Source organism: Odontomachus brunneus, unplaced genomic scaffold, assembly GCF_010583005.1.
Source record: "Odontomachus brunneus isolate Ranch 3 - 2012 unplaced genomic scaffold, Obru_v1 Obru_scaffold_063, whole genome shotgun sequence".
Classification (NCBI taxonomy): Eukaryota; Metazoa; Arthropoda; class Insecta; order Hymenoptera; family Formicidae; genus Odontomachus; species Odontomachus brunneus.
Window position 1 is genome coordinate 203,811 of NW_022639513.1, and position 26,425 is coordinate 230,235.

The following is a 26,425-nucleotide window of genomic DNA, read 5'->3' on the forward strand; positions in this document are numbered from 1 at the left end:
AATAATATTTGCACGTGTGAATTTTTTCAGATTGCCGGCTATTTTTGTGTAAATTAATACATAGTTCCAAATTTTGCAACAAACTCTTATAGGAGACTCGATTCTATGCGTATTGATTTTCCACAACAATTAATATTTAAAATATTAAGAAGCGACTAAATTTATGTACAATATACGAAGAGAGTATGTCATATTGAAGTATTAAATACAAATTTCAATATAATTGACAGTGTTGTCTTGAAAATATAGCAGTAGAAAGTTCATAATTTATAGTAAAACTCGGAGACAAGAATACAACATATACACATATTTAAATATTTAAGTGTTGAACATTAATTAAATTTGACTTGAGTAAAATAATCGGTATGTCCATAGTCAAAGTAAATTAATTATTATTCGTGATAAAATCACAAATTTATCACAGTTTAATCAACTGATAACATTAATTATTAATAATTCAACCATAATAAAGATCTATTACATACAGTAAAAATAAAAACTATTGCTTAAAAAAATAGATTTTCATGACTAACTCATGATGATGATAGAAGAAAGATTTGTCTAGAGAAGGGAACAACAAAGGGAAACCTCGCATTAGAATTTTCAGGTAATATATACCTTTTATTCTTATTCCTTTTATAATATATACCTTTTATTCTTGTCTAACGTATTAGTCGCTTTGTCGGAATCCTTTCCAGTTACGTTTTCCTTCTTAACCAGCGTCACGTAGGCGTTCGATGGGTGTTTAATGGATGCTTGCTGAATGAAATAATGGAAGGGGAACTGTCCAGTATTTTCAATATGCAGATTCATCGTCTCTTCGGTGCACACACCAAGTGAGGCGAAGTTAACTTCAGGATAAGGATAAACGCGGAATCTATAATGAAACAAAGACAATTCGTGCGATATCGAACAGCTGTTTCGTAATAACGACCGAGAATCTGCTGAGAAAGAGAAATACTTGTATGAAGCAAAGGAAAATCTTTCGCTTGAAGATGTGAAATTTGGACAGATATTAGTCGTTTTTGAAGGTAATAACAATTTACCTTGTATAATAAGCAATTACGGAAACTGTCAATGGAATTTGTGCAATCACAGCGGCTTGTTTGTTAGTATCGAGAAGATGGCACTTAAGTATTGGACACTCTTTCAGAGTAATTTCGTTTTCTGGTAGAAAAGTTATCTGGGAGAAAAGAACGACAATTTTATTTTAACCAATTTATGCGCATCTTAATAGGGGAAAATGTTCAGTAGTCAGCATTCTACTTGTTTTAGATATTCTTGATATTGTCAGATATTAAAGTGTATGGGAATTTAAACAAAAACGAATAAATAAATAACATATAATAATTGATAAATAATTAAGAAATAAATTCCCCGTATATCTTGATATTCGATGGGATACGAACGAAAGTGCCGAAAACTGATGAATGCTGTAACGAATGCTGGCATTTCTCTTTAATATACACGAACAAAATTTTATACTAAAAATTACTAATAATTTCGTAACCCAAGAATAAATCAACATTTTAACGGTAATTAACTATCTTTTCACTTTATATATGCCATTATGCATTAAGCTTTTATTTATATTTTGCTATTAAAAAATTTGTTATGTTCCTGGTGAAATTTCCTATTAATTAATATTATTAATATTAATTCAAATTATTACGTGCGAGAAAGTGGAAAGTGATTTCAGAAATGTACCTTTACTATTGTCTCTTTCTGTGATTCGATAGAACCAGACGCAAGACTAATGAAATTTCCTATATTTCTTAACAAAATAGACCTTGCTAACAGTTTATTTTTGCACTGTTAGAAATATAGCAAAATTGAAAAGAATTTATATAAAAAAAAAACTATATTAATGTGCACGGACATATACTCTTGCCGTATGAACGAACAATTTCTGATATTAACTAGAATTTAATACAATATAATTAAATGCAATATTACTAATATTAATTAAAATTATTACGTGCGAGAAAGTGGAAAGATTTCAAGATGGAAAATAATTTCAGAAATGTACCTTTACTATTGTCTCTTTCTGTGATTCGATAGAACCAGACGCAGGACTAATTTCAATCTCTTTCTTTAGTCTGGCGTATAAACTGGATGTAACCATGGCTTTATCTCGTTCCTCCAAAAGTATGCTAGACAGATAACACATTAATGAATGTGTCATAAGTAACATATCGCAAGTTCAAAGAAAAAATTATACAAAAGAAAATCTCATTGCAAGCGCAAATATCGATCAAGTCAGACAAGTCAGAGATATAATTGTTTAACGTTAGCTCCCAGATATAAATATTCTAGCTCGCAAGACACACTTTTCTCTACACTTACACATATTTAACTTCATAATTTCCTCGATTACTTATTGTGAAGTTTGCACTTGTAAGAAAGCCAACTTTCACGCACTTTAAGTCAATTGGATTTGCATGATTAATGTCAACAGCTACATCGTACGTTTCGCCAGATAAACAGAGGGTTTCCGTAAAAATCGATTCTACGTCATTCTCGTGGAAGAAAGCCTCGACAGTTAAACTCGCGTGAACCGTTCCAATCTGAGACCAGAAAATTTCGTTTTTGGAAAGCCTTACACATACACGTACACTTTTTCACCAAAAAAAGTCAGAATAACTTTCGTGAAAGATTATTATTGTCTTGGTGAAGTCTCATAATTACATTTAAATCAACAAGATTTAAATATTAAAAATTTAGACGAACTCAAATGTCATACTAGATGATACTTGACGCAATATTACCTTGCTGGCGTGATAACAGAACTCAATCTCTTGATCACTACCAGCTTTGACGATTCCGCTGATCGGCGCGAACGATATTTGAGAATCCAAAGATCCATCGGGAACTAGACGCCAAAAGATCGGAACCGGGGATCTGTTTCGAATGGCACGAGTGAGAAAGTCTCGTCTATACAGAAGCACTTGGCCAAAGTACACTTGTTTGTCTTCAAGTTCGATATCCAATTTCGAGCCATTGCATCGAAGCTGAAAGAAGTCGCATTAACGTTAATACGTTCGCTACCGGGGTTTATATAGAGAAGAGACCATATCTATAAACCTCTTTGTCCTTTTTTCATAAAATAGATTTATTTTGATAATATGCAGACATAAAAAGTACCACACATATATGACACATATATTGTGGTAACAAACGCGATATTTTATGGTAACTTCAATACGTTTTAAATAAGTGATATTGGCGTATCTTTAATTCCTGAGCAAAAAAAAATATATATATAATTATATAATTTTTATATAACAATTATACAATAATATATAATTATAAATAACCTATATATAAAAATTTTTTGTTTCTATATTATCTCATACATATTCATATGTAATTATACATGTCCACACGGAAGAAAATACCGTTGAATGGAGAAAAAAGCAAATCATTTGATTTTAAGGTTGATGTTTTGACATCACGAGCTGCTACAAATATAAGCAGTTACTTTTATTGTGTTTAAGAGCGTTTCTTTCCACGTGGAATATATATGGAAATATATAATTACGTAATTTATGTGCAGCCTAGAAAGACGGAATTCGTATATAATTTTATGTAGTAACTTCTCCGCGAATATATCGACGTGAGAATTATCCGCCACATACATATGCATCTTGTCGCATTAACGTTAACGATTTATAATAATTTCAACATATTTTAAATAAGCAACGAAGTGGCATATCTTTTATCGTTACCTCGAATATATCGACGTGAGGATTATTCGCCACACATATATGCATCTTGTCGATAAATGAGCCAAGCTTCGTAACACCCGCCGATATCTTCAACGATCTACATTGTTCAGCCTACAAGTATAAATTATATTAAATTATTGTGTTAAAAAAATATATTCTGAACGAAATATCTCCAAAATAGCTATGGCTCACTGGAATGCAAAGCTTCTCTTTATCCAAAATGAAAATGTCTGGAATATTTTCCTCTAAGCAGAAATACACTTCCGCGTCAATCTTAGATATGTTGCGGAATTTAAATTCCGCATCACGACGATGTTCACTGTTCATAAATTAAGCGTCTATAACTTATTTTATTTCGTCGAAAAATGTAATTGTTTCAAAACGCACCTTTTATCTTTCCGAAACACCAATAAGGCTCCAAAATCGTAAGCAGTACTGTCGAGAAAGTACGCAGGATCGTGTATGTCGGCAATCTTCATTTTTTCTACCTGCAAACGCATCATTGGTTTCGTTAAACTATCGTAAAAAGAAAATATAGTCAGTACTCGATATTTTCACAAAAGTTATAAAACAATTATGTAATATAATTATATAATAAAAATAATATTATATAATAGTTATGTAATAAATATAATAATTATATAATAAATAATTATATAATAAAAGTTATAAGACAACAGAAAAAACGTCAAAATTTTTCAAGTCGAATTGGATCGTGAACGATCACTGAAAAGAAGGTTATTACTTTTGAAAAGACAGCATTAGGATTCATATCCAGCCGCGGGACATCCGCGATTCCGCGAACGTTGATGTCGTAAGTTACATCATCGCCGTCGATGACGGATAATGCGTATGTGTGTCGGTGAGTTCCCATTTCCTCGGGGTGATATCGGATCTTGAACCACTGACTATCGCCCGGCTGCAAAATCCATCGTGGCTTCAACATCTCCTCCAACATTATTGTATCCGCGTTGGATTCGACGGTGTCTTTGTTCTCGATCGTGGATGCGTTCAACGAAACAGCGTCTTCGGTTTTACTGACGTGACGCGATCGTTCTCGACGTCTGGCATTTTCGGAGTGATTCGCTCGATTATTAAGCGCGTTCGCACTCGAAGAATCGACCGCCGCGAACGTTGACTCGTTCATTGCAGACAACGAGACTATGTCATAGATTCCTAATCAACGACACGAAACGATTATTTACTCGTTTTTTAATTAAATGCATTTACATCGAGGAAAAAATATATAAAAATTTCTTTGCGCGATATAAGTTTTATTTCTACGAAATAAAGTTGATTTCTGTGAAATATAAACTTTATATATGTATGTGAAACAGTGATTGTCAATTTGAGTATATAAGCTTTAAGTGTATAAGGAAAACTGGGGCAGAACATATATTTAAACACATCATATTCTCAATCTAATATTTTGCACTGCCCATTAATAAAAATTACTTTTGAATAATAAAAATATATAGGTTTTTTTTCGTTGAAAATCGTATAAAATATATTCTTATAAGTAACTTATCTTTGTTTAACGTCATGTAATCTCATTTGAAGATTAACATGTCAAAAATATTTTCCAAAAATAATGTCCTTTTCTTCTCTGTATTAACTATTGCATTTTTTTCAATGTATTAACTTCTCTGTATTAACTATTGCATTTTTTTCAATGTAATAAATAAGTGAGTATGACATGATAAAATAATGATAATAATAACCAATAAATTTAATGTAAGAAATTTTTTATTATAAGCATAAAAAAAGATAAAAAAAGATTTTTTGGAAATAAGGATGCATTATAAGTATAATGTTGTAAGTATATCGTCAGAATAAAATTTGTTGGAGTCAATAATTCTTATTCGGTTGTTAAAGACAAGCAAGCCCAACTGTGGTCAAGAAAAAAGATGGGTCGATATAAGAATTCGAACAAAAAAACCCGGAGGAAAAAAATACACTCGATAAAGTAATAAAAGAAGACGGTCAGTAAAACAAAAAAACTATTCTGACGTTTCTTAAGACGTTATTTAAACAAAATTATTGAATATTTTTAGTAAAATCAAGTGAAACAATTTTCTTCTTTCAACCAAACATGAATAATTTCGAATAAACAATAAAATTATTTGAAAAACTAAACAATGATAATTATTGATTAAATATCGTAAATTTTTTTGAAACCATTCCAATATCAAAAATCTGATTCAATGATTAAAAATTTGTTTAGATATGATTGGAACAGAATATTATATTATACATTATATTCAAAGAAATCGTTTTCTCTGCAAATCGCATTGTAATATACTCGCCATCAACCTCGGTGTCTCGTTTCCTTATGCAACTCGGTTTGAGAATATAATATCTCTTCGGCGAGAGGTCCAGTTCCGGCGAGACTTCAACAGCTACACGTGAAATATTGTTGTCTTATTAAATTTTGCGTGCGACGACTCGGGGAGTCTATTTTAAAAGTGATCGCCTCGCTTACGAAGAGCTTCTTTGGCTGAGCTATTTTCGCTCATCTGGTTAACCACCACGTCGTACATCACCCGATCCCACGGATCCTTGGCGTTTACGTACCAGATACGAAATTCGCTCGCGTGAGTCTGCTGAAATAAATTATAGCGAAAGTTCCCGCACGGCAGGCGTATCGAAAATGCAAAGCGCGCTAAATTATATATCACCTCACTGACATCGGGACTCTTGTCTCCTGTTTTACCGGTTTTCACGATTTCGCCGTTTGTCGTGAAAAGCGTGTTCTACAAATTGACGAATATACTATGATACCCGCTTATACACAATTTAGGGAGGAACATATACACTATTAAATGACTGGTCCGAATAACCAGAATCGTGTTAAGGGGATGCTGGAGTCGATGACGAACTCGAATAATGTCGATATAATGCAGAGACGATCATCACTGACATAATCACGCTATCTTTTTTGTATTTCTTGTATATACAGAATTTAAATGAATGTGTATTGCTTTGTTTTACCATATTCAACGGAAAACCATATATGTGTAGAAATCTTTCTGCAAACTTTTTCGATATTTTTAAGCTTTTAAAGGCAGATGCAAAGGTAGAGCAATGTTCTTCAAAATTTTTCTGTTTAGAGCATCCACACTTTCGGCATGTACAAGCTGCGAAACTTTTGGATTAGGCAAATATTACGCTGACAGATTGAGATTTTACATTACAAATTTTTTGTTCGTTTTCGTCACATATCGAGCAATGCTCCAATTTATCTTTGCACGTACTTTCATTGGGTAAAAGCATTTGTAATTCTGTGTAACCAATACGACGTAAACTTTGCAGAAAAATGTCAGTGTTCTGTCGGTAAAGTTTTCAGCTTCAGCATCCCCTTAAGCGAACTCAATTTCTGGGTTATATAGGATAAACTAATTGTCTTAATTGTTTTAAATCGTCAGCATAATTCTTGTAATCTCTGGTAAATCACTCCATGTCAAATAAGTGTTAAATATTCAGCAAAATTGACTAATCGTGATATTCTGACTTGTTTACACAGCACAGTCACAGTAAAATAAGTTGTCAAATATAGCGAAGCGAATAATATTATATTAAATCTTTCTTTTAGATAATATGTACCATGATAGACAACTGATTTAAATTGCGACTATCCAACCCATTATAAAAGAGAAAATTGATAATTTTAGCTTAAAGCTCCTTCTACCTCGCCAGCCATGTTAGATGTGTGACGTTAGAAGCGAGGAATGACATATGTTGACGAAAGTTACCTGCTATTTTTGAATAAAGATAAAGAAAATAAACATGGACGAAAGAGTATTTGAGATTGCTCGAACATACTTGTAAAATTGTTCGAAAAGTATTCCTTTCCCCTGATGATCAATAAATCATACAATAAATGGTGAAATAATATGAAATGAGTTTTATCTATATACTTTATTTCACTATTTATTATACGATTATTTATTAACTGTCAGGGGAAAGGATAATAAAGAAATACTTTTCGGACAATTTTACAAGTGCATTCAAGCAGTCTCTTTTGTCCATATTTATCTTTATTTAAAAATGGCACGTAACTTTCGTCAGTATGTCGCTTCTGACGTCATAAATTCAACATGGCCGAGGTGAGGTACGAGGAACCTTGACAATAAAAAATATAATAGCTGACAACCGAAGATGCCAGCAGCCATAAAACTGTAAAAAGTAGTCAGGTTCCAAGCAATATACACGGCCACATATCATACAAAGCTTCAAGTAGTGAAGTTGCTCGCTTATATTTCTGTCGCCGTGATGAGAATTTATCTACGGGTGAGCGAAGTAACAAGCTCAACCTGTCCATAGCCGCTGAGGTATATCTAAATTCCGTATATTGTAACTTATTCAATAGTCTTAAAGAAAGTGTTGTAATGATTTCTTATTCTTGAACAAATTTTGCAAACGTCCAAAAATTATCAAAGTCATTAATTTAATATACTAATCTGATTTACTTAACTCTCCATCTAAAGGTTGAATCATTCACATTGTACAGTTAGATTCTTTTGCATAGTAGAAAGAATATTTATAACGTCTATATAACTACATTTCAGTTTTATTAACTTGTCACTTCTGATTAATTTTTTTAGTGTTTTAGATTTTTTAGTATATTAGATTTCTACATTAGATTATTGAATATATTTAATTTTTATTCAATGTTCCTCAATTGATGCAATCAAATTTGCTCAACCCAAAGACTCAATTCGTTTTACCTGATCTTTTCTTTCAATGTACAATAAAATCGTGTGAAACATTACCTTTTTAAGAGGATCCCAATTTTTTATGATGTTTTCTATGACCGAGAGATTGCTGTGATAATTGTTCATAGCTTTGGCAATATTCTTCAGCTCTTCTGGCATTTCCTGCTTCTCTGAATATCGCACCAAATAAAATGAGATCGTGATTTGCCTTGCTGAACAACTTAATCTCCGTCACGTTTAACTTTGAGTGCTACCTGGTTTCAAGTCGCTTCTGGTTTCCAGTTCTTTAGGATCTTGAGTCGTTTTCTTGCTGACCGACGCTTTGGAAGTTCGGAATTTTTCCTCCTGTTTATTGGATTCCTCGTCCTTCGTTATTTTATCTATTTTCCTACTTTTTGCGGTATCTACGTTGAAAGATTCTGAAGAAGATTTCTGTAAAATATTTTACCAATAAATAATATTAACGAAAGAACGCCATATTATCATCGACTTTATAAAGTGAGATGAGAAAAATTGTATAACATAACTACGTAGATCTTTATACATAAAATTCTCAAGGATAGGAGAGAGAAAATTCAAATGACACATCTCGTAGTTAGAATAAAGTCGATACTTCTCTTTTTCGCAGCTCTGTCATCTGTTGAAGAAATTGCGTTCGCCTTTGTAATGCTTCTCGCTTCTTTATCGGCAAAGTCGATTCCAAATAAAACTTCTTCTCATCTTCTGCGAGTAGCTCATATTCGGATAACCACATTTCGTCAATTTCTTGGATTCTTTTATTAGTTTCTTCCATCAATCTTCTCGCTAGCCGTATGATTGATGTAAGAATATCAAGGCTTAATGACTTTGGTAAAATATGATCTATTACGCTAATTCACCTTCCAATTCACGCAACTCGTTCATTTTCCGAATATATTTATCCATTGAGTTCATAAAAGTCACAAACAATGAATATTCCACGTGCCCGACGATGTCGAACAATGCGAATAGCGTCTTGATTTCGCTTTTAAAGAAGACATTATTCAAAGTCTGCAGCACAAAGCCCTTTTTGAAGTCCGCCAACGATAGCCTGCTTATTGAAAATATAACAAGAGTAGATTTGAAGAAAATGCGAGTTCCAAGAAAATGCGTTTATAATAACAAATTATCCGCATTTGTATGACTAATAAAATGGAATAAATACGTTTGATGAAAGGATAATATACGTGAGTTAAAAAATATAACTCGAGTAAAATAGAAAATCATAATAATGTCCAAATGACGAAAAAATTATCGAATTGTAATTAAAAAATGATTTTTTTAGTCATTTTGACATTTTAACGTTACTGTGATTTTTATTTTCTATCTGGGAATAATCAAAATAAGTTAGAAATAAGAAATATTTTAATTTCTATTTTTTAACATAATCTCATTTCTATTTTTTATATAAAAACGTATAAAAAACACACACATATATAAACACTATTTATTTTGTTTTATATTTCTAACGTTTAAACTTCTACCTATGAATTATAACAAAGCTTTGGGAACAATTAAGATTTTAGTCGTTATTTTTAATTATCTTCTTTTTATAGTCGTTATCTTTTTTTTGCTAAAGATAACGTAGTGTATTTTCATAAAAATATTCTCAAATAGCGGTATGATGACAAATGGTATATTAATGATATTAATATAATACGCGTCTCCAACGTGTCAATAATACGTCAGCAATATGTCATTTGTCGTCATCATGATGTCATCATATTTGCTGAGATTTACACTTTAAAGCAAAATAACTTTTGACTTAAGCTCTGAATCAATGTCAAGTTGTTTGTATCATTTTCGAATGCGATTAATTTATGAGTTCTTCAAAATTTTTGCATTCTTTTTAAATTATAGATAATATAATTTTATCAAACATTACCTTTCTCGAAGAACTTCGGTCAATAAGTGAGCATCAATTCCGAGAAAAGTGTCATCTTGTATTCTACTAGCATCTCTCTCGCCGACGTTCTCTTTTGTCAATTTTGTCACATAATTGGGCAGATTTTTCTCCAACAGCAGGATCGTTTGAATCTTACTTTCGTAAAGACTCACGGGATCCAGGAATTTTAAATCTTGCTCTCGCGGAATTTTTGCGAGTTCCTCTTCAAATCGAGTAATTGGTTCACGGGATGGCGCGTCACTCTCGGAATGTCTATTAATCTCAGGCACCGTCTTTGAATCGAGTATCAGAGGCGATTTCGGATTTTCAGGTGATATCTCATGCGTCACTATCTCTCCGTTATGTTCCACAAATTTGGTTATTTCTGCTTCTAGCAGTGTAGTTTCCAAGACCTGTCTGGCGTAAAAAAAGAAATTCGAAATTATTTATTCTCTCCTTCAAAAAAGAATAATTAGGAGTCTAGATAACACGAAGAGCATGTTGTTCTCATATTTCATTTAGTACTTATCTGAGAGGAATAGTGGATACAAGATCCCGAAATAGTCCTTTAAGAACATAAATATTTTCCCTTAATTAAAATCGGAATAATAGTTTAAAAAATAGGAAAAACTGATTTAGGAGTAGTAAAATAAATTTTCCAATCTCTTAATAAATTTTGTGCTAAAAAAAATATTCTCCATCGTGAATAAAAATAAAGTTAAGCGACGTGTTATCCTAGATAAAATAAAATTTCTTGCAAATATATGATATTCTGTTTTGGATAATCAATTTTCATTCATAAAATGATTTAAAATAGAACATATAGGCAGATGAGATAAAGTTGGCCCATAATTAAAAGCCAGCAGGAAGCTTATCTCTCGCGAAAACAACAGAGCTATTAATCAAGATACATATTTTATGTCTTCTTTTTTTATACTCTGCGTTACTGAGCAACTAAACTCGCACAAGATGGCCACGTTGCTACATATTTGTGTTTTAGTTATCACAAAATAAAATATATGGTTAACGGGATTGTGACGGGTATTAACACATAGAAGGAGACTACTTTATCACGTTTGTACAGTCATAATTAGTTGTTTGAGAAATTGTAACTTCGACATTCTGAAATATAAAGCAACTATCCCCAGTTTCCATATGATCTTTTTCCCAGACAACCTTTCAAAATGTTGAGAGTATGGCTTCCATGCAATTTTTGATAATTACTTGTATTTCTCCATTTGTGACAAATAATGCTGATACGCGTAGTCGATGATCTGTCGCGTCTCGATAGAAAATTTATCGTCGCCGAGAGCGATTCCCTCGATCATAACTTTGTCGATACATAGTAAAGGCACTCGCAGAACCTTAGCGCTCCTACATGCGGTCTCTTGATATTCTAAACGACAGCGCAATTCAGTAAATATATTTTCCTCCCTCCAATGTACTGTCGTCGTAGGTCATATTACCGGTGAACGGCGCGCCGTGGAAAATAATGCAGACTTTCTTGGCCGGCCGCATAGGGTCGGGCTCTGGAATCGATTTCCTCTCGAGACTATCAAATAGTTCCTTTACGGGATCTTTCATTTTCTCACAGAAATTAGATTCCTCACGTAGAGCCTTTATATAGCCTGAATGGAGAGTCATATTTTTGTCAAACGTGATAACGATAACTTTACGAAAATACTGGGGTTATCAGATTTGGAAGTAGAAAAATCTTGACAAACTCCCTCTTTCAAAAAAAAGGAAAAAAGAAAATTTGAAAGAAAAGAAATGTAGCCTGTAAAACTATACTTTTGGACAAATATATCATCAGACTTATAATCAATACGATAATGATAAACAGAAAAATATATTATAACAAGAATACAAAAAAGAAAATATAATTACAAATTTATAATTATAATTATAATAATTATAATAAAAGATAAAGAGAAATATACTGTTGCATTATTACAAGAATACGAGGATCCAATCAGATTTATATATAAAATCATTACGATAACTATGAACAGAAAAGTAGATAACGAAGAAAGATAAAACATTATCAGTTTATACATCTAAACTGGAACAATTAGGAACATAATAACAATTCGACTATGAAAAATCATATTTTGCAAAAATTCATAAAAAAGTAACATAAACATTTTGATTTATTTTCAGAGAGATGATTTGGCTACTTGTAATAATTTTTTCTTATTTTTAATAAAATCAACAAAACATGAAACATCACGATTTCTTTTCTAATTCAGAGTTTACTGTATTCGGTTTTAAACAATATTTTTCGTTTGTCCACAAATTTTTCACTACAGAAAAAATTCATTCTGGAGAAATTTAATTATCTTAACTAAATTAGGAAAGATACCCTTTGAATATACCGATATCTCCTTTAAAAATCTCAATTTAGAAGTTTAAATATTGAATTAAGTAAAACCAATGAAATACATTTAAAAACAAATTAAATATGTATAGTATTAAATAATTTGACATTTAGCTTTTGGCATGTTTAATAATCTGTACACTTTTAATATTAGCTGCATAAAATAACGTTAATTGTAAACTCTGAGCTGTCCAACTGAAATCTGAATGTCTGATAAGCCTAAATAACACTTATCGTCTAAGTAATGACTTACAGGCGAGCATATGTCGAATTTCTTCGGGATTCCTCGTCAGCCACATTGGCGGCTCAGGAGGAAGATCCTTGGAACTTTGTTCTACGATTAAACGACAATTAAACGTCGCTTGAATCGACAAAGAGAGAAAGGAGAAGTCCAGCTTTAACTATTCTCAGTGTACACACACATACACATATATATATATATATATATATATATATATATATGTATGTATGTATGTATATATATACCACTCAGTGCAACGGCACTTCCCTCCTCGATCGCTCTCGCTGACAAAGCGTACGACATCTCGCTCACGAGGCTATTATAGAATTCCATTAAAAACGACGGCATTCTCTCTCCGAGTTTTCGGGGCGGTAATAGGATTTCTTTAACTCCGTAGTAACGAATCAGTGCCTCGGCTGCTCGTTCCTCCTCCGGAAAAAGACTGCGAGTGCGTCGCAATTTATTCAGTATAAAGTACGTTCGGCGAGGCGCGTGCCGTCACGTCATGTCGCCCATCACTCTCTCTTTCGTTTCGTGTTGACCACAAAATGAGAAAACAGCTGTACGCTATTCTTTCTTTCTCTACCTTTTTTTTTCTACAATAGCGACCACCACAGATAAGGAAAAGGCGGACACGATGGAACATACGGATTGAATCAAAGCTTTACTCCTATATAGCTGACAATAGCGTGGACTTCACGTCAAATGATGCTTTGGATAACTGAACTTTAATAACGCCATTCTTGCCGATTTGTAACTTTTCATAAGACAGTCCAAACTAACAGTTATATAATTATTTTTGGAAAAGAAAGTAATTTTAACGTCTTTTTTACGACTTTTCATGTTCCATCTTATCCGGCTTTCCTTTATGTAATGCAAATTTTAATGATTTCCGATGAAATTCATTTTATCACATAACTGCCTTAAAAATATTTGTCTTGCCTGCCCTTTTCCTATACGAGATTCTTGGCGGCTGGCTGTTCTTTCTTTATGAACTTTTTACCTTCGACTCGCACTTTTTAAATTTTTTTACTGTTTCTCGACGTCGGTTACCTGTCGAGATGATGCCAGAAAAATTCCACTGGCTGCTCGTAGACGTTCTCGATCGTAAATATCTTCTCCTGCACCCCAGTGAAGGGTACCGTGGGTGAAAAATCGATATCGAGATCGCTTATCCGCACTTTGCGCTCCGTTCCGTGACCGTGCAGTGTTACCGTTTGCTCCTCCAGTCCCATTTCGACGATGACTTTTAGTTTCGCCGCCGCAGAACACTGCATGAAATCGGCGACGGTCATCTAATCGTGCAAATATGCGGCGCTACGTACGCGGCAAGTACCGTTTTACGTGGCTTGAAGTAAACGTTGATAACAGCCGAACAACCCCGCGAAAGAAGCTCCGAATTGTACTTTAAATGAAACTGACAGTCCTCCTGTCTCTTGCGCGTGTTCGTCACTTTCGCTTGCCAACGACAATCGATGAAGCCTCTGAAAATTCACAGATACGCATCAGTTCCTCCGTGAGAATAGTGAGGGAAATATGTTCCAAAGTGGATACGTCACTCGTTCTTCACCAGTACGCTCATCATCAAGCATTCTCCCACGACGACAGATTGAAAGTTTAACGATTTCGTGTTCACAGTCACGAACGGGTAAGTGATGACGCCTCTTACAGCAATCGGAATGGTAGAACCGCGGGATATCTAGAAATTTGGGATAAGATAACTAGAATATAGGTGTATAAGTGAGTAATCTAACTTTCTTTTAAACAATTGAAAAGTGATTTTAGAATTAACCTTTTCACTTTTTTGCAGTTATGTAATGTTGACATATAGCTGTTCAAAATGACATTTGGTTCGGAAGGAGGTCCAACACATTCTTAAAAAGTATTCAGTTCAATAGCATCAACAATAGCAACAGATAAGGTGCATATCCGACAGTATATTGTTTATCAATTCCAACAAGAAAAAATGCTACAAAAGCGTGCGAGTCGAATTGTTCATTTCTCAGCGAAAATGTTATATTTGTAAGATATGTGCATATTTAACCGATATAAAAGCGGTGATTTCAGTCTGATCGACAAACAACGCCTCAAAGGTCCTCGGAAATGCCACAACGACATTTGGAACAACTGCTTGCTGAGAATTCGGCAGAAACGCAAAAAAAGCTTACAGAGTATTTGAGTGACACAACAAATCATCTTCTACACAAGATGAGAGAGATCCAGAAAAAAATAAAATAGGTTCTACGTAAACTCACTGAAGCCCACAAAAATCAGCGAGTGGCAGCGTGCCTTTCTTTTCTCAAAAAGCAGCGTGGAAAATCGTTATGGACGATGAAAAATAGATACTCTGACACACAAAACACAAAATGGATAAATCCCGGTGAACCATCAACATCGGTCGCAATGCCCAAACGCATTGGAGAAAAGGTTCTACCCTGCATTTAGTGGGATATCAAGGGCGTGATTTATTATGAGCTGTTGGAACCGAGTGAAACAGTTACTGCCAACTGCTGCCAACGCCAATTAATCGCCTTGAGTCAGGAATTGGAACGAAAACGCCCGTATACTGGCAAAGGAGAACGTCTTGTGAAATTGCTACATGACAACACCAGGCCACACATTGCTTCTAAGACAAAAGACACCATAATGAAACTTGGCTGGGACGTCTGGCAACACCCGACGTATTCACCAGCTTCTTCCGATTACTTCCGATATATCTAGCACGCCTTGCTATTTCAGTGATATGTGGAAAATTCAATACCAAATGTATAATATTAATATTAAATTACTGACGTACAAAAAGTGTTACGTCATCGCAATGCAAATGTTGAGCGAAACAAATCGCATCTCAATTAAATAATTATTTTTACTTCTAAGTGGATCAAGTGCTGTTCCTTCGTGCTTCTACCGGTGTATCTGGCCGATGTAGGCCGCCACGTAATGGCCAAGGGTGCAGTTTCCCCGACTTTTAACAACGCCTTTTTCAATTGCACGACGACACAAGAATTCTCAAGTTGCTCCTTATCCAATTTCTTTATCGCGATCTCCGCGTTCCACGATCCGTAATTGATAATCGTCGTCGAGTAGCGCGTCGTAAGATCGATTGCGACGTAACCCATGTCTAAAAATAATCAGCGCGACGTTAATTACAGAAGTCCTGCATTTTTCTCACAATTCCCCAGCAGGTCAAATTGCAGAAAGTTTGAGATCAGCGCAATATCTCGCGAACGTACCTATGATGTATTCGGGAGCGCGGAGATGAGGAATGACGGCCTTTTTATGCGGAATGGAATGTTTCATCAAGACGGGAGCATTCTCCTCGATGAAACGAGTCGCAAGGAGTCTGTCGATCGCCATTTCGATGTCCATCGTCCTGGGAAGCATTTCCTCCACCGTGATTAGATCCCACAGATCGTCTAAAAAAACGGAGAAATCGATCGGAATTCCAGTTTGCTTCGTTAATTTCATCAGTTTTACGCTCGATCGCACACATACATGATTATTATTTCATACGATTATTAATTTTACATATATCAAGATATTCTGATTTAGTTGAAAAACGGGAGGTTTTCATTGGAAAGTTTGAGGAATACTCTCTTCGCGCGCTGCATTGCGGTTGATGTTCAAGAAACTTCACTGTACTGCAGAACGAAAATGGTTCATTGTAACATGACGTGAGCGCGACAATACACGCAGAAGTGCACACGGAAGGACACAGTAAGTGCCCAGTCGGCAAACAGAAAATGAAAGTAAATTAAAGCGTACTATTACTACATTTTGCGCACAAAATATAATTGCAATATAATAAAACTGTCTTTTTGGCAGTTTTTTTCAAAGAAATGAATAAAAAAGATATCGATATGGGGATTGGTCATGTTATTTGTCATCGTTTTAGGTATAAAAAATATTATTTAAAGGAAAAAATTGAAATTCCGTCAAGTTCTGAGCGCGATGTCGCCAGACACCTTTAACTGGAGGACAACATTATACAACTCGTGCAATAATCTAAAATAAACATGAATCTTTTAGAAAATTTCCAAAAATAGTATTTTTCCTAGAATACTAAGGGCAATTCTTGGTACGCTAAGTAACAGTTAATTATATGTATGTCAAAATACTCAATCGCCCATCAACTTTTGTAAAAAGTCTGGAAAATTTTCAAAATAGCACAAATGTGTACTGTGATTTTTATTCTATTACGCTACTATCTTATAGCTGAAACTTCTCTATTTTCATTCATAAAATGATTTAAAATAGAACATATAGGCAGATGAGATTAAGTTGGCCCATAATTAAAAGCCAGCAGGAAGCTTATCTCTCGCGAAAACAACATTAATCAAGATACATATTTTATGTCTTCTTTTTTTATACTCTGCGTTACTGAGCAACTAAACTCGGACAAGATGTCTATGACTCTGGAACAAAATGTGTTTAAAAATAATGGTTTTCGACAAAATTGCGATAGTTCAAAGTTGCCTGGGACTGACGGATTGTCCAGACTATATTTATAAATTGCACTCAATGCAATATCTCCTAAAATATGATTTCACTCGAAAGATTAATTGGATTATACAACTGAATCTCACTTGATAAAATCCTCTCGTCCCATTCGGGTATACGATCCCACGGTCTGTTATCGTCACATCGCCCTGTCACCTGCCATTTCTGTAACGCAAGGTGTTAAAATTACATCGGTTGTTCTCATGCACGAAGCTAGAATTTCACACCGTCGCAAGATAATCCGCAGTTAATAATTGAATCGCCCGATATTCCAATTCGACAGAGTGCTGCTTAAAAAGATCGTCGCGTGGAACGCAGAGGTAAACTTGCGGATAACTTGTGACGCCTTTCACGATAATTATCTCCGGGACTACATGGGCCACCTAAAAAAAATCCATATACGTATTTCTTGACAACAATCATATAATTATTACAATCATGTAATCATAATTCAATAACGCAAATATTGTTTTGAGCATATACAAAAATTAAAATTTTGTAGTAGAAGTTACGATACAATTTTTATAATCTTGAACTATACAGAATTATAACCAAAATTATTTGTTTAAAAATGTTATAAGAATTTAACGCTTCATTGCAAAATTATTGTAATTACTGAACGCTTTTTATATCATACAGCAGATAGATTGTCACAAAGTTACTATTTCTATAGTAGTTTATATCAGTAATTTTAATATAGTCCAGTTTTATAAAAGAACATTATAAAAAGGACTATTAAAAAAGTTAAAATTGGTTCTGATGTATTAAATACAATAAAATAAGGAAAAAGAAAGAGCATTTAAGAGCCAGGCACAGTTGTAAGAGTGCAATCTATATATTACAATAACGGAGATAAAAAAATGTATATTATGTAAACAAATATATATATGTATGTATATATTATATAAACAAATATATATTCTAAATATATTTCCCCTATTTTATTATAAAAAGAAATATTTTATCGTAATTTTTACTACATTTCCTTCGTGTACAGCTGGCTGATTAAAAGTAACAGAATTCTTGCACGTTGAGTTTTACAACGCATTCCCTATTTAATAAAAAAGTATATACCTTCTGAAAATTACTAGGAAACAATTCTTCCTAAATATGCTTGTATATATCTCCTACTAGATGCGTTAAAAAATTCACCGAGGAGAAATGTTGTGACTTTTAATAAGCTGACTCTCTCCTTCTATAATATATTTGTACTATATACGGTATCTCAGACTCTCCTCCGCAATTTTTGTAAGAAAATCAAACAGATTGATGAATCTTCAACGCAATATAGTAGATGAAGTATAGTAGCGACGTGTGCTACTGTGTGCTTGTATATTAGGTCAAATTGAACAAATAAAGCTCCTTATCATTTTGCAAATAACCACATAGATTTTTAATTATTAATAAAAGAAAATGATTGTGTGCGCGATAACGCACAAATTTTCTTTACTTAATATCTAAAAATCTATTGCAAAATAATGAACTTTCTTGTTCAGTAAACTTTATTTGTTCAGTGAACTGTATAAGTGTACAACGATAGATGGCGCAACTATAGCTCATCTACCACATCGCACGTGATCATTCACCAATCTTGTTTAATTAATATCTCGAGATTTATTGCGAATGTCGCAAGACAGTAGACGACTTTTATGTTCACCTCAATTCGCTCTGTTCCCACAAAAATTGCCGAGGAAAGCTTGAGACATCCTATATACGCGCAGAGATTTTCTCGGTTGCGCGAATAATTGGTGCATATTAATAATTTGCATCGTGCGAGATTTAACTTCGGATTAAGCTGTGTATGCGAGTATATCTGAACACACTTGCAGCTCCAATTCGATCTTGAAAGCGCCCAGCAGCGTCGGCTGGAATTCGATCTCAATTTCCATCGACGATAGCGGATCTATGGATCCTTTATTCGACTCGACCGTTAACGCGCTGATTGTGCGGCCGCTTTTTCCCGCGCTGGATATTAAATTCCTCTCGTTTATCTTGTAACTGAGGGATATCGCGCTACGATTTACCAAAGCGAAGCTCGACCGGCACGTTTCGCCGTACAGCTACGGTAGGGATCGATACGGAGTGTAAAGTTAAACCAGCTTTAACGTGTTAAGCTTCAATGCGTTACTGCGTTAAGGGTGTTAAGCGCGTTTAATTAGAATCGTAAGCATTGCCGTTTAGCACGTTCCGTGCTGAACCACTTTTATGCGAGTTTTATCGTACACGCCGCGTCGTGGGTCGTCGGTGAGCCAGATTGTCGTATCATGAACCACATTTTGCAAGTAAAACTTTTCATAACGGTTATACAAGTATTTCGTGTTTCATTTTAAAGTTAAACTGTTTCAAACGAACGAACGGAAAATTTACTGGTGACTCACGAGTCACGGAATGTGTATCAATCCTTTGAATTCTAATTCTTCATACAATAACATTTTTTTTAGAAAGAGAAAGTTTCTTTTTTTAGAAAGAGAAAAGTTTCTTTAGACTTAGTCGTCCTGTTTGTTTAACTTCAATTTGTCTGATAAAACCAAGGAATTTTTTCATTAAATTAAACTACGTTATTTGATAAAAAAAAAGCTATCATCCAGAGAAAATTTTCAACAAAGTAATGTATAATTTTATTATATTTCATATTTTGTTTCGTTAATTTAAATTATATTATTTGATTGAAAAAGACTATTGCTGCTAAGTATTTTGTTTTGCAACCTAATCTATTGTTTATACTAACCAATATAATATTTGGTTAAAAATCCAAGAGCAATTATGTCGTCACTGTTTTGCTTTTGTATATTTTGTCAATATCTATTACATATAGACTGTTGTTGCATTGCTTTCAATAATTATCAGTATATATAGCATGAAAGAAGCAGCTTTGAACATTATCAGGATGCATTATAAAAAAAAGCATAATATTGTAAATATATCGTCAGAATGTTAGTAGGAATCAATAATTCTTGTTCGATCATTGAAGTCGAGCAACCTAGACCGTGGTCAAGAAGAACAATGGATGAGCTCATCGTGGGATGATTGATATGAGAATTTGGATGAAAAATCACGGAGGGAAAAGGATATACTCGATGAAGTAATAAAAAGAGATAGTCAGTAATGCGTAAAAGCTATTCTGAAGTTTCTTAAGATTATTTAGGATCATTGAATTCTTTTTAGTAAAATGAGAGAATTAAATGGAACCTTAAGTTTGGCTTAAGAAAGTGGTCTTCCTTAAGCCAAATAACAAATTATAACAAATTATTTGGAGAAAACAGTAAAATATTTTGAAAATAAAACAAACAATCGCACTTATTGATTAAAACGTTAATTTTCTTGGATTATTCGAGTAATCAAATTTGTTTGGATACTGTAAAATTTATGAAATCTAAAGAAATCTCTTTCTCTGTATAGACATATAATTGCATATGATTACATAAAATATCTGACATAAGGCATGACAATCTCAAGCAGAACAGAAAATCATCATGACATTAAAATGACGAGAAAATAATCTAATAGTAACTAAAAAATAAGTTTTCTCTTAATTCATTTTCTCATCATTTTGGCATCATTGTGATTTTTTATTCGCGCGTGTGCAAGTAGATTAGGTCAAATTAAACAAAAAACACTTCTACTTTGGAAATAGCTACGTAGATTTTTAAGTTAATTAAAGAAGAAACTAATTAAAGAAGATTACACAAATGATTGTACGAGATCATTCTCCAAACATTTTTAATAAACTATATATAGCATCTCTTTAATTAAAGTAAATCGTAAAATTAAAGCCAGATATTCTGTATATGTAACCTTATAAAGACAAAATTCATATATAGAAGAATTATATAAATATAAATATATATACATATTTTTTTTTTACAAATTTACACAGTTTTACATATTTCTTTTTGTTTGAAAAAGATTAAAGATTGTCAGATCACTCACCCGTTCGCCGAAATCGATGACTCGTTTGTCAACAAAGAAGAGGACGGTATCCGCGTTGGCGGTGACGTTAATCAATTCAGTGGGACCTTGAAGAACTTCGCAGAGCGCTACGACTTTGATCTGCACTGGCTCGATGCCGTAGAAGATGAAGCGCACGTATTGCGAGGAATACGGAACGATAGTGCCTTCGTGAGGGATGATATCGAGTATCTGAGTAACGTATACCAATTTCGTGAAACCAGCCATTGTCGTGAACGGTAATCGCCGAGTAAAATCCGCAGAGACGCGCGCGCGCTCGCGACAGACGTTAATTTTGCTAGATTGAACTTTATCGAGAAGAGAGGCACGAACACCGTCGAGTGACTCCCTCGTGGCAGGTTCGAGAGCGGAATCCATCAAAGCGAGAATCTCCGGGTCTTCCAAGCATGATAAATAGGACGTTTCTATCGGCCTTGCCGTCGGCGGAAGGAGGCTCCTCAATTTATCGCGCGTTTCGTTCGGCACTCGCGAATAGAGCACTTTTGCCAGCGAACTCTCCGTCACCGTTTTCCGCAACTCTGATTATGAAAAGCGGTATGTTATCTTCTGACCACGTGAAAACGAAAACTCGAAAATGACAGCATTTAACTGAATCACACGATTAAAAGGCCAGACCAATGTAACGCTCCAAAAAAGGTATATTTTTAGAAATTAGTTTTGAATTAATTTTGAAAATGGATAATATACTATAAATATATATCAATAATTATCTCAAGCACAAATTATTATCGATACTGAAATGCCATTTCTTCCAAAGAGAATATATGAATAATTCACACCATGATATGATGAAGTCGACGTTGCAAGCGTCCCTGAAGATCCGCCCTCGTTCTCGCGATCCGCCAAATTTTTCTTGCGATCGCACAAACGCGCCACGAACTCGTAACCTTCCACGTTGATTCGAGGCTCAGAATTGTCTGCGAAGTCCTGTTAACAAAAATAGTGCTGTGTTTAAAAGATTCGAAGTGCTTTTGATATAACTTAAATAAAGCAAATCAACATCAAATTCATTTGATCAAAATATACCTAATGTTCATGCAACTTTGTAAAAATCTTATATTTTATTTAGATTTTCGAGTGTTTTAGTCAAAATGGAACACTATATATAACCATCATCCAATTCTTTTTTACATGACGTAATTATCACGAGTAAAAAAGTAATAGCACATAGAGAGCATGGATGTGTAAAAACAAAGATTTATTAAAAGCTGCGTACAAAATGCAGTAGGAAGTCCGTAGAAAGATATTTAACACTCCGAAAACACGACATAAAAAGTACTGCGGATATGTTTCCAAAAAGAGTTTTATGTTAAAAAATATATTATCTAGTAAATACCAAATAACAATAACGTTATATCAATGTCATAATTTTCCACTCAACAGTGTAAGTGCAATATAACATATGTTGTAAATAATAGTTATGCTATTAAAAGGTAAATATACACACTGATATAATGTTATTATTATACGATGTTGCTAGATATATAACGAATGCAATTTTATAAAATGACATATAATTCAAATGTAACATATAAATATGTATTGTATAGCACACATATTAATATATGTATATATTTATATGAATATGTATATGTATATATATATTTTTTTTTATTTTTTATATACATACATATTCATATACATATATGCATATATATGTTAATATTTTATATTACATTTGATATACATTATAAATATAATATCATTATATTATTGACATTATTATATTATAAAAAATATAATATTGATTATATGTTTATCTCAGGAATAAGTATGAAATAACGTGTATGTAATCCATCACAGAATTGTTCTTCAAATGCTTTTATTGCTGTCCTTAACACAAAAATATGTACGTTGAAAATGTATGAAAACCGCAGATTTATTATAATTTATTTAGAAAAAATACAATGAAAAGACTTGTATGAAAACATTCGGTTTCAAAAATACAATATAAAAACGCCTGTATTTCCAATAAAATTTTTTCATTAAAATGTATAATAAAATACGAATACTCTCAAACAAAACAGATTACTACAGATTATTCAAAATGATAACGTCAAAATGATGAGAAAATCATCGTAAGAATGTACTCTTTTCGATGATTTAATAAATTTTAAATTTTTCAATCAATTCGACGGCATCATGCTATTCTGTTTTGCTTAGACTGTTCTTTCTTTCCCTAGCGTTTTCGTTTCTCGCGTTCTCAATTTTTCTTCATTTCCCTGACCACATTCACGTTCAGTGTTCCTTCAAAAAGTTTTCAATGGTGTTGTCTATTGGAATTACCGGCAGCGGGAGAAAGGGGCTCGTGTATATATCCTTCACGTGCAGCAGATAGGATTCCATACAGTTGCTGAAGCAACCACATATCTCGCACTTGATCGCCGAGTAATCGTGACTACGCTTTATATGGAGATTCAGCTCTATCGTGAATTTGTACTTCTTACCGCAGATGTCACACAAGTAGTCGCGGCTATCAACGTGCTTTCATGTAACGTACATTCTCAAGGATAACTTTTAACTGAAACATTCGCCGCATTTGTCGCACTCCAAGAAGGGCTTCTTCGTATCTATCCTGGTCCAAATTCGCTTCTCTTGGCGACTATATTGGCGCATTGATTCTCTTGCTCCGCCGTCGGTCGTCTTTCTTTTTTCCCTGATTGAATGTACACTTCTATCTTGCGAAGAGGCGCTTTTCGATGTACTTCTGAGCGAATGTCCGGACTCATTTGAATCCATGACTTATTTGAATCCAATTTTAATAAATTCCCACGAACCTCATTTCAACTACCTCGAAAATATTCTTATGTACACGCTTACCTTGAAGTAACTCACCCTAATGTCACGTGCGATATGATGAATCTCAATACTCTCTCCCGCCCACAGAAACTTGTATATCACGGGGATTGATCCATTGTTGGTCAACTGGAATTTCTTCACAGCTGTCGAGCCCAAAATGCAGTTGATGAGTACGTCATTGCACGGTAATGTGACAGTCGGGAAGTTCACGGTGCCTTTACATAGAATTTTATCCTGAAAATGAACGAACGAATTATTCGCACCGTGCAGGTCGACTCGCGATCTTTGCAATGCAAATCTCACGGCTCGCACCTTATTAGGATGCTCGTTATACTCGAAGCAGAGCGCGGCGTTATAATTTCTCGAGCAGGGATTGTCGAGATTTACATGGGGCGAGAAATTCATCGGGATCGTCAGGGTGGTCCCGCTTATCAGGACGATTTTCCTCTTACTCACGGCCTTCTTTTTGTCGACCATCAGATAAAAGGGAGGGTCGACGTATAATTGAACGTTTAAATCTAATCGCGACTGATTCGTCACGACCAGCTCGTCTGAAAGTTAACGAATTCGAGAGATTATTGTTATCTCATTAAATACGATATCATTGTATATACGTAACATTGCATTACGTAACATACGTAAATTGCATAACTGCGTAAATTATCCTATGGATTCAGAATGTTGACCGTATTAGATGTACGAATTAATTCGGTGCCTCTTCTTACAAAGAAAGGTATCTTTCAACACACACACACACACACACACACACACACACACACACACACACACACACACACACACACACACACACACACACACACACACACACACACACACACACACACACACACACACACACACACACACAGAGACACACATATTCAGTTAAGATGAGACTACATTTGCCAAATTTTATAAGTCAGAACAGCGTATCGCTGTACCAACTTCCAAAAATTCTGTAATATTCTGGTAATAATAATATAATAAATAATATAATAAATCTGGATGTAATGTATATATCTACATTTATCCTCTTTATTATAATAGTAACGAACAAATTTGAATTATGAGGGAAAGGAAAAAATCATGCGCAATGGTGAATACATCAACCAGTTTGTTTATTTACCGTTTTGAGGAGAATCTATTGGATAACTAAGAGCAAAACGTGAAGTTTATCTAATAGCATATTAAGTGTTAATCGAGCAGATAGTTGAAATCGGGATGGATAATGAAAAAACGACAATTGATTGTAACAAAAATATTTTATATATACATATAAATATTATATGTGATATATATTTCTTTTACTTATATTTTTTATTATAGTTTTTTTTATTTATCCTGGATTCAACCATCTGCTCGATTGACACTTAAAATGCTATTAGATATCTTACGTTTTACTCTTAGTTGTCCAACAGATTCTCCTCAAAATGTCAAATAAACAGGCTGGTCGAGCTGTTCACCACTAGGTTGCGCACGTTTATTTCCTTTCTCTCACAGTCCAAATTTATTTGTTACTATTATAATAAAGATGCAGTAAGTGTAGAAATAATATATTCACTACGTAAAAATTTTTGGAAGTTGGAACAGCAATACGCTGTTCTGACTCATACAAATTGCCAAAAATAAAATCTCATCTTAATTTAATACTTTGTATGTTTTATGATGACAGAATAATAATATATTACATTATTTAAACAAATATGTACATATGTATGTATGTATTAAATAATAATACAATAACTAAATAGGATAAATAATATAATATAATAAATTACTAAATAATATCTTTATATGTAAAAATCCTAAACATTTATGTCATGTGTTTATTTAGCGTTTTAAACGCTAATAGCAATTACCCAATGACTTGTTTAAATAATATAATGCATTATTATCCTTTCGTCAAAAAATATACAAAGTATTCAGTTAAGATAAGACTTTATTTTTGCTGAGTTTTATGAGTCAGCACAGAGCTGTTTCAACTTCCAAAAATTTCTGTGGTGAAATGTGTATTTCTACATTTATTTACTCTTGATTATAATAGTAACGAACAAATTTGAACTGTAAGAGAGGAAACAATCATGCGCAATGGTGAATAAATCAACCAGTCTGTTCATTTAACGTTTTAGGGAAAATCTATTGGACAACTAAGAGCAAAACGTAAGATATCTAATAGCATTTCAAGTGTTAAAC

At 33.7% G+C, this 26,425-nt stretch overlaps 2 protein-coding genes across 2 annotated transcripts in view; both read right to left on the reverse strand.

The window, feature by feature from the left end:
- LOC116846405 (hydrocephalus-inducing protein-like) overlaps positions 1-14,000 on the reverse strand; it is a 56,909-nt gene extending 42,909 nt beyond the window's left edge. Inside the window, exons 1-20 of the mRNA XM_032820180.1 lie at positions 13,210-14,000; positions 12,977-13,057; positions 11,813-11,974; positions 11,571-11,742; positions 10,347-10,763; positions 9,322-9,512; positions 9,057-9,247; positions 8,698-8,875; positions 8,501-8,613; positions 6,211-6,481; positions 6,035-6,127; positions 4,474-4,904; positions 4,116-4,216; positions 3,921-4,047; positions 3,729-3,839; positions 2,769-3,011; positions 2,347-2,567; positions 2,030-2,153; positions 1,047-1,183; positions 650-877 (exon numbers count right to left, since the gene is read on the reverse strand). Coding sequence (XP_032676071.1) covers positions 650-877; positions 1,047-1,183; positions 2,030-2,153; positions 2,347-2,567; positions 2,769-3,011; positions 3,729-3,839; positions 3,921-4,047; positions 4,116-4,216; positions 4,474-4,904; positions 6,035-6,127; positions 6,211-6,481; positions 8,501-8,613; positions 8,698-8,875; positions 9,057-9,247; positions 9,322-9,512; positions 10,347-10,763; positions 11,571-11,742; positions 11,813-11,974; positions 12,977-13,057; positions 13,210-13,312 — 3,695 coding nt within the window. The 5' untranslated portion in view covers positions 13,313-14,000. The remainder of the gene's footprint in view (positions 1-649; positions 878-1,046; positions 1,184-2,029; positions 2,154-2,346; positions 2,568-2,768; positions 3,012-3,728; positions 3,840-3,920; positions 4,048-4,115; positions 4,217-4,473; positions 4,905-6,034; positions 6,128-6,210; positions 6,482-8,500; positions 8,614-8,697; positions 8,876-9,056; positions 9,248-9,321; positions 9,513-10,346; positions 10,764-11,570; positions 11,743-11,812; positions 11,975-12,976; positions 13,058-13,209) is intronic.
- Positions 14,001-14,306: 306 nt separating this feature from the next.
- Positions 14,307-26,425, reverse strand: part of LOC116846276 (hydrocephalus-inducing protein-like) — a 24,891-nt gene continuing 12,772 nt past the window's right edge. Inside the window, exons 19-27 of the mRNA XM_032819919.1 lie at positions 24,545-24,783; positions 24,269-24,466; positions 22,213-22,360; positions 21,395-21,951; positions 17,692-17,847; positions 17,551-17,629; positions 16,198-16,380; positions 15,835-16,085; positions 14,307-14,663 (exon numbers count right to left, since the gene is read on the reverse strand). Coding sequence (XP_032675810.1) covers positions 14,520-14,663; positions 15,835-16,085; positions 16,198-16,380; positions 17,551-17,629; positions 17,692-17,847; positions 21,395-21,951; positions 22,213-22,360; positions 24,269-24,466; positions 24,545-24,783 — 1,955 coding nt within the window. The 3' untranslated portion in view covers positions 14,307-14,519. The remainder of the gene's footprint in view (positions 14,664-15,834; positions 16,086-16,197; positions 16,381-17,550; positions 17,630-17,691; positions 17,848-21,394; positions 21,952-22,212; positions 22,361-24,268; positions 24,467-24,544; positions 24,784-26,425) is intronic.